The 8777-nt window shown below is 50.1% G+C and overlaps 1 protein-coding gene across 1 annotated transcript; it reads left to right on the forward strand.

Annotated features, from left to right (window-relative positions):
- The first annotated feature begins 395 nt into the window (after positions 1–395).
- Positions 396–8706, forward strand: LOC104162785 (elongation factor 2). The gene is made up of 14 exons (XM_009701601.1): positions 396–608; positions 1316–1497; positions 1584–1795; positions 2613–2791; positions 3181–3286; positions 3604–3717; positions 3916–4054; positions 4470–4665; positions 4854–5112; positions 5430–5537; positions 5646–5999; positions 6953–7135; positions 7222–7354; positions 8249–8706. The coding sequence occupies exons 1-14, from the start codon at positions 427–429 to the stop codon at positions 8440–8442; spliced, it is 2541 nt and encodes an 846-aa protein (XP_009699903.1). The 5' UTR covers positions 396–426; the 3' UTR covers positions 8443–8706.
- The last annotated feature ends 71 nt before the right edge of the window (positions 8707–8777 follow it).

The raw sequence follows: 8777 nt of genomic DNA on the forward strand, positions 1-8777 counted from the left end.
TGTAACGCTGCGGCCCAGGCTGGGGCAAGCGTACCGGCGCACTGGGCTGTCACCTGCCCGTCACGGAGCAGCGATTGAGGGAGGGCTTGGTTTTAGTGGGGGGTTGCGTCAAGGAACCGTTGACGCTGCTGAAGTCTGCAGGAGACTGAGCCAGAGAAGGAGCGTATTGGGTGCTCGCACTGTGGGCCCAGGCCCCTCTGCTTGTAACGCCGGTGTCTGCGGTGCCCTTGCTGTGAGTTGTCTTGTAATGCAGGCTGCGCAGTTAGAATTGGTGTCAGTGTGACTATGGCAGGTATTTGTGGTGTCGACTTGGCTTACTAGAATTGCTGAAGCTGTTTCTGTATACCCTGAGTTTTTCTCTTCCCTCTCCCTCCCCTTTTTTCATTCTTCAAGGTGAACTTCACAGTAGACCAGATACGGGCCATCATGGACAAAAAGGCCAACATCAGAAACATGTCTGTGATTGCCCACGTTGATCACGGCAAATCAACCTTGACTGATTCTCTGGTATGCAAAGCTGGTATCATTGCCTCTGCCCGTGCGGGGGAGACCCGTTTCACTGACACAAGGAAGGATGAGCAGGAACGGTGCATCACCATCAAATCAACGTGAGTTCCCTCCCTTCAGGCACCTCAGTGCTCCTGCTGCATGGTCTGAGCTCAGGGGGCCTTGAGTCTTCCACTGGTTTGATCGTGAGATGAAAGAAGACAGCATCAGACTTTCTCTGGTCTAGTTCAGAAGCTCCTCTCTTGCTTGTCAGGATTGTTTAAATGAAAGAGCAAGTATTGATTGGCTGCTGGTGAATCATAGAGCACTATGTTGGTGGCCGCTGGGAAATAGATATGCAGCGGGAGCTTCAGCCTTCCATTTTAGCACTGGGGCTGTTGGATGTGGCTGATATCTGCTAGAGTCCCGCAGATGCAATGCGGAGATTGTCTTGGGAGCATCTCTGGTGACGTATCCGGCGACTGTGTCACCACGGGCGGTTTGAAGACCCTGACGGACATGAACAGGGATCAAAAAGGTGGTTGGGCCTAGTAGAAGAAGCATAAATCCTTGCTTGAAAGAAATGGAACTGTCTTTGAGCACTTTAAATTGCACGGAGTCAGAAGAGGTTATGGTTTCAGAAGAGCTTAGGAAGGGCAGATTTTGGCCTGCGCTCCTGGTTATTTCCCACACTGACCTCCCAGGAATATGCTTCAGGAAAACCTTAAGCCCAGGCATAGCTGTCTATGCAGGATAAAAGACTGTTTCTAAGCGTTGGGGAGGGGTGAGGTGTAGATGATAACTTTAACATTTTTTTCTCTCATTTCAGAGCTATTTCCCTCTTTTATGAGCTCTCTGAAAATGATTTGGCCTTCATCAAGCAGAGCAAGGATGGTTCTGGTTTCTTGATCAACCTGATTGACTCTCCTGGGCACGTAGACTTCTCCTCAGAGGTCACTGCTGCTCTTCGCGTCACTGATGGTGCCCTGGTTGTTGTAGACTGTGTCTCTGGTAAGGCTTTCTGCAGCCATATGCGACTGGAGTGGATGTTGGGCGATTTTGAAGCTGAGGATAACTAACTGCCCTGTGTTTGTCAGGCGTGTGTGTGCAGACAGAGACTGTGCTGCGTCAGGCCATTGCTGAGAGGATCAAGCCTGTCCTGATGATGAACAAGATGGACCGAGCACTGCTAGAGCTGCAGCTGGAGCCAGAAGAGCTGTACCAGACCTTCCAGCGCATTGTGGAAAACGTGAACGTCATTATCTCCACGTATGGAGAAGGAGAAAGTGGCCCCATGGGAAACATCATGGTAAGTGGGAGGCTGGGAACGCTGTGTTTGAAATAATCCCCTTTAGTGAGAGGGAGCAGTTGTCTCCTGAGTTGTTTTTTCCTATCTAAAGTGGAGAAGCGAGAGTAGAATAACAAAGATGCCTGTACTACCCAAGCTTGCGCTGGTTTGGAACTCTCGCTGGCTTTCCTCTGAAATCTTCTGTTAGCTCAAGACTTAAGCAAGTAAAACCTAGAAATGCAAGAAAGGGTATTTTTACCAAGGGTGCCCTTGTTTTGTAGGACACCGCCTTGTCCACATCACATCTGTGATGTCGGCTGATGCGAGGTCCTAGGCTCCTACGCAGCATCCCTACCCTGGCCATCTTCTGAAATGGAAGGCCAGTAGGTGTTTGCCAGTCCCTGTGCTCCAAGCACTGTTCCCTGCTGGGTTCCTGGGTGGTGACCAGGGCTGTCGGCTGGAAGTTCTGAGGAAACATTTACGCTTTGTTCCTGTTGAGCACTCTTCTGCGTGCTGCGTGTTTTCATGTATGGCTGATCCTCCCCGTGAAGGACGGGAATCTTACCTGCAGACAAATTTAAGCAGTTGCTGTCTTGTATCTACGTGGTTGAAGTGAAGAAAAACCAATCTAGTTCTGTGGTACAAAGCTAAAATGGCTGGGCTGTCCCTGGACCCTGGAGATGGCCTCTGTTGCAGAACTGATCGAGAGTCCCATAGTCCTGAAGCTCCATCTTCAGACTCTTTTTGTGCTGGAGTATTGTGTGGGATGGAGCAGGCTGGCTGCTGTGAGAGCTGTGGCTGTTCCTCTGTGTAACCTAGCTCTCCTGTTCCCTTTCAGATTGATCCGGTGCTTGGTACCGTTGGCTTTGGTTCTGGCCTGCATGGCTGGGCTTTCACCCTGAAACAGTTTGCTGAAATGTATGTTGCAAAGTTTGCGGCCAAGGGTGAGGCCCAACTGAACCCGTCTGAGCGTGCCAAGAAAGTAGAGGACATGATGAAGAAGCTGTGGGGAGACAGGTGAGGAATCGCAGCTGTTGATTTGAATTCCAAATCAGCTCTGTGTGGCTGCAACCTGATGCTGTAGAAGATTGGTAAGGAGGGAGGATGTGGTCGTGCCTGCTTACGGCCCTGTCTCAGTGACTTGGTGCATGTGCTAGCAAAAGAACTGTTTCCCATGACATATTTGTGGAATAGGAAAGACACAGGTAAATGAGGAGGAGATGGTGAGTTAGCAACAGCAGTTAAATGCATTTTGGTGAGCTCTGAAAACCTTGAGAGCGATGCGGGAAGGTATGAAGAGTGTTCTTACTGGGCAGCTCTTTCCTCTGTCCTGAGCAAGCAGAACAAGCCACACTTCTGCAGTTGAACTGAGCACTAATACTTGTCTGACTTGATTCTTTCTCCAGGTATTTTGATCCTGCTACTGGCAAGTTCAGCAAATCTGCTACCAGCCCTGATGGAAAGAAACTGCCCAGGACCTTCTGCCAGCTCATCCTTGACCCCATCTTCAAGGTGAGATCCTTAGAGTTCAGCTCTTGCTGGTGCCTTGTGTTCTCTGGTTCGGTTACAGTGTGTGATGATGGAAAATTTCTTCACTTTGACCTGACTTGTCTGATTGAAGAAATTTAAATATCTGACACGAGCCTAGCTGGTTACCCTGTGTGGACAGGGAGGTTCATAGTAGATACTGTGCAGGCAAGTACGTGTCTGAGCCTCTAAATGGATTCAGCTGGGTAATGAGCAAGAACAGAGATTCTCTTCAGAGACATTTGTGCTGCTGCTTCAAACTGAGTCACTGGTGACATCAATAACTGCTGCTGCTGTTCCAGGTTTTCAATGCAATCATGAACTTCAAGAAAGAGGAGGCGGCTAAACTGATTGAGAAACTGGACATCAAGCTTGACAGTGAAGATAAGGACAAGGAGGGCAAACCCCTGCTGAAGGTGAGATTGGTCTGAAGTCTCTGTGGGAAGGAGACAAGTGGTGGTGCTCCTGCCACTATGTCCACTTACTAAGCAGCTACAAACCCTGCTTGAGTAGGAAGGTGCTGTTGGCAGTTTGGAGGTTGGGGAAGCAAGGGAAGGTTAATTGCCTGGTTGTGAACAGTCTAACTGGGTCTTGCTCCTCTGGTCTCTGCTCAGGCCGTGATGAGGCGGTGGCTGCCTGCTGGAGATGCCCTGCTGCAGATGATCACCATTCACCTGCCTTCCCCTGTCACAGCCCAAAAGTACCGCTGTGAGCTGCTCTACGAGGGACCCCCTGATGATGAGGCTGCCATAGGTATGATGCACCGCTGCTTTGCTGCCAGGCATCTCTTCACATAAGTGTTCAGTGCTCCAACATGCCTGTGGCCATCTTGTTCTCCAAGAACACAGCTTGGTAGCTGCTGTGATTCTTGAGTCTGTAGCTTTTCTAGCATGGATCAAACAAGCTTATGAGCTAGCTAAGTAACTGGAGAGTAGCTGGGGTATATGCCAAAGGCTCAGGCTGAGCCTGTGTTTGTTTAAAAGATCTCTCGGTGATGTGATCTTTGTTTCTGTTTGGGCTGGCCAGCTGTCCAGACGGAAGTCAACAGGCTGCGACAACAGTGGGTACAGGTCTTGTGTTGGGATTTGGGGGTGGGTGCGGGGACAGGGTGTCTATGCCAGATGCTGGAAATAATACTGAACAAGTTGATCTCTCCCCCTCCTCCCAGGCATTAAGAACTGTGACCCTAAAGGCCCCCTGATGATGTACATCTCTAAAATGGTGCCAACCTCCGACAAGGGACGTTTCTATGCTTTTGGACGTGTCTTCTCTGGTCTCGTCTCAACTGGCTTGAAAGTCAGAATCATGGGACCAAACTACACGCCTGGCAAGAAGGAGGATCTGTATCTGAAGCCAATTCAAAGGTCAGTCCTGGCTGAGGTGCGCTTTGTGATTCAGATCTGTGGTTCTAGTACTGTCTTGGGTCTCCTCTCATCTCTGAGGCCTCCAAGGTGCTTGGCTGTGGACTTCAGGTCTGCTGCTGAACTCCAGAATACTGCCTGGTGGGACCTCTTCTTTTAAACTTCATTAAAACAATTTTCTGTTTTGCCAGGACCATTCTCATGATGGGCCGCTACGTTGAACCCATCGAGGACGTGCCTTGTGGAAACATTGTTGGCTTGGTTGGTGTTGACCAGTTCCTTGTGAAGACTGGAACCATCACCACCTTCGAGCACGCTCACAACATGAGAGTCATGAAGTTCAGCGTCAGCCCTGTTGTGCGTGTGGCTGTGGAAGCCAAGAACCCAGCTGACCTGCCCAAGCTGGTGGAAGGACTGAAGCGTCTTGCCAAGTCTGACCCCATGGTGCAGGTGAATGTCCAAAATGGTTTTGGGGACAGTAGAAATCCTGTCCTTCTGGCACTGGCTTTTAATAGTGGGTGTACTGGGGGTGCTCAGAGAAAAGTTTTGAGTTGAGTATTGGTCCCAGCCCTCCTGAAGTGGGAAGGAATGCTGTGTTTCACCTTGGGGTTAGTGCAGAGTCATCCCCAGATCAGTGGAAAGAGCATCTAAAAGTAGCTTGATGAGTCAAAGACAAAAATCGGAGACGGTCACCAGTGTTTTATGTGCGAGAGCTGTCGTTGCATTGCAGTCAAAAGCCTCACCTGCTGTATAAATTGTCTTTCCAGTGCATCATTGAGGAGTCTGGGGAGCACATCATCGCTGGTGCCGGGGAGCTGCACTTGGAGATCTGCCTGAAGGATCTGGAAGAGGACCACGCGTGCATTCCTATTAAGGTAGAGGGGCTGCAGTGGCAGAGCTGTTGCGAGAGCTCTCAGCGGGTATCTGGTGAGCTGCGGTTTGGTTGGTGGCTCACTGCTCTTCTCTGCTCTTTTTCACTGCAGAAATCAGATCCTGTAGTGTCCTACCGTGAGACGGTCAGCGAGGAATCCAACGTGATGTGCCTTTCCAAGTCCCCCAACAAACACAACAGGCTCTACATGAAGGCCCGACCCTTCCCGGATGGCTTGGCCGAAGATATTGACAAGGGTGAAGTCACTGCCCGCCAGGAGCTGAAGCAGCGAGCTCGTTACCTGGCTGAGAAGTACGAGTGGGATGTCACCGAAGCCAGGAAAATCTGGTGCTTTGGTCCCGACGGCACTGGCCCCAACATCCTGACTGACATCACCAAGGGAGTGCAGTACCTGAACGAGATCAAGGACAGTGTGGTGGCCGGCTTCCAGTGGGCAACAAAGGAGGTAAGGGAAGCGCCTGGCTCCGGTCACGGTGGGGCTGAGATCGCTCCGGGGCAGGCAGTGTGCAGTGTCATAAATGGCTACTGCGCATCTTTCTTCTTTTCAAAGAAGTTTCAGAAAAACCATCACATCCAGTGCAATGTGCTTGTAATTCAGAAGTATCTTTTAGGGTAAATGAAACTTCATGACAACTGGAGTGAAGATGCCATGTCACTTTAGAGACACATGAAACACACAACCTCAAGACAAAAAGCTTTCTCCCAGGACTGCAGAGAAATTCATTATGGCAGCATGTACTTAAAACTTTAAAAAGCTTTTCAGAGAGCAAAATGCAAGAGCAGGGACAAACTATTAAGATGAATAACACAACTGGCATCAAAAGAAAATGAAAAGTACTCTCAGAGCCTCAGCAAAGATCTGGCCTTGTTTAGCAGTTATTTCTTCAGAACTAGACAAGAGGTGGCTCCAAAATAACAAGTTGACAGGTAGACTGGGAATAGCAACAGGAGAGGTTTTTTCTTTTTTTTTTTTTTTTTTTTAAAGTTGGTTTCAGTCTGAAGAAGAAGATAGCATGCCAACAACTCTTTTTGTCCCGGTAATGTGGAAAACTACTTTTCCTGGACAAATACTTGGGTTGCAGCAACATAAATGTGTGTCAGCACTTCTACTGCTGATGTGAACCTTGGAGCTGTTGCATGGTAGATGGTTTCAGTGTCTGTAGTCTTCTCGGGGGAGCTGCAGAGGTGACTCGGAGGCAGGAGTAGCTGGTTCTTAGGTCCTAGGCAAGGAAGATTTGCCAAATGGCTTCTCGGTGGGCTGAGCGGGCTGTTGTGCTGCCTGCTCTGGGACCCACTTCCAAGGAATGCCCATAAGGTGAGGGACCAGAGCTTTCTGGTAGGGAACGCCGGCTGTCCCCTGACATGGTGTTGGTTGAGCCCCTCCTGTGCTTTTTCCAGGGGGTCCTGTGTGAGGAGAACATGCGTGCTGTGCGTTTTGATGTGCATGATGTCACCCTGCATGCGGATGCAATCCACCGTGGAGGCGGGCAGATCATTCCCACTGCCAGGAGATGCCTGTACGCCTGTGTGCTCACCGCTCAGCCCAGGCTCATGGAGCCCATCTACCTTGTGGAAATCCAGGTGAGGAACCTGTGCTCAGTCCGGAAGATCCTGGGTGAAGAAAACATGAGCGAGCGGTTTGTGGTCCTGACACCTCTCTCTTGCAGTGCCCGGAGCAGGTGGTCGGTGGCATCTATGGTGTGCTGAACAGGAAGCGTGGCCATGTGTTTGAGGAGACCCAGGTGGCTGGTACCCCCATGTTCGTGGTGAAGGCCTACCTGCCCGTCAACGAGTCCTTTGGTGAGTGTGCTGGGCCTGCGTCAGCTCCTGGGAGCTTGACGCCAACCCTGGGAAGGAGATCCGTTGTGTCCAGCCATCTGACTGCAACGGTCGTAGGATGATTTGAGGTTGGAAAAGACCTTTAAGATCAAGTCCAACTGTTAACCTAGCAACTGCCAAGTCTACCATGTCCCTAAGCCCCACATCTCCATGTCTTTTAAACACCTCTAGGGATGGTGACTCAGCAGCTTCCCTGGGCAGCCTGTTCCAATGCTTGACAACCCTTTCAGTGAAGAAATTCTTCCTAATACCAAATCTAAACCTCCCCTGGCTCAACTTGAGGCCATTTCCTTTTGTCCCATCACTTCTTAAGAGACTGACATCACAGGGTGGCTTGGGAGCAGAGGAGCATTTAAAGGCCATCCAGTCCAACCCCACTGCCGTGAGCAGGGACAGCTTCAGCTCAACCAGGTTCCTTAGAGGCCCCATCCAACCTGACCTTGAATGTGTCCACGGATGGGGCATCAACCACCTCTCTGGGCAACCTGTGCCCCTGTTTCACCACCCTCGCCATCAAAAGTGTCTTCCTTCTATCTGGTCTGAATCTCCTTTCTTTTAGTTTTAAAACCATTATCACCTGTCCTGTTGCCACAGGCCCTACTAAAGTCTGTGCCCATCTTAGAAGCCCCCTTTTGGGTACTGAAAGGCTGCTGTAAGGTCTTCCTGAATCTTCTCTTCTCCAACCCTCTCTCTCCTAGCCCTTCCTCATGGTAGAGGTGCACTGTGGTTGGCATCTCTGTAGGCTTTTGGGTGCTGCTTTGGGCTCCTTTGGTCTAGAGGTGCCGGTGGTGACCCAGAGTGTAGGCTCTACACCTGTTTCCTTTCCAACTCACTCTCCTCTCTTCTTCCTCACAGGTTTCACAGCAGATCTGAGGTCTAACACCGGGGGCCAGGCTTTTCCCCAGTGCGTCTTTGACCACTGGCAGATCCTGCCTGGGGATCCCTTCGACAGCGCCAGCCGTCCCTGCCAGGTGGTGGCCGAGACCCGCAAACGCAAAGGGCTGAAGGAAGGCATCCCTGCCCTCGACAACTTCCTCGACAAACTCTAATTAAACTCGTCGGACTCTGGGGGAAGGGAAGGGGAAAAATTAATTAATTAGCGTTAATGCCCATGCAAAGGGGTAGACGCCTGTGACCACCATCTCTTTGCATTGTTAATTAATCGGTTTCATAGCGATTTGAGACTTTAAATGCAGAAAGGAAAAAAAAAAAAAAGCCTTATAGGTTTCTGTGTTGCACATGACTCATCTTTGCCATTGTAACTAAAACATTTCCACTAGATTTGCCCGATTCTGTATTTATTTGACTCAAAAGCATTGCTGGGGGAGGGGATGTGCTCCTTCATTTCTCCCAAAATAGGGTAAATCGATGCAAAATGAGGAAG

Source organism: Cariama cristata, unplaced genomic scaffold, assembly GCF_000690535.1.
Source record: "Cariama cristata isolate BGI_N322 unplaced genomic scaffold, ASM69053v1 scaffold10016, whole genome shotgun sequence".
Classification (NCBI taxonomy): Eukaryota; Metazoa; Chordata; class Aves; order Cariamiformes; family Cariamidae; genus Cariama; species Cariama cristata.

Excerpts from the sequence above, each read along its gene's own strand:
- LOC104162785 (XM_009701601.1), top strand. The coding sequence starts at position 427 with ATGGACAAAAAGGCCAACATCAGAAACATGTCTGTGATTGCCCACGTT. Across the intron at positions 2,792-3,180 it reads AAGAAGCTGTGGGGAGACAG|GTATTTTGATCCTGCTACTG; the intron begins GTGAGGAATCGC and ends TTCTTTCTCCAG. Across the intron at positions 5,538-5,645 it reads ACGCGTGCATTCCTATTAAG|AAATCAGATCCTGTAGTGTC; the intron begins GTAGAGGGGCTG and ends TTTTCACTGCAG.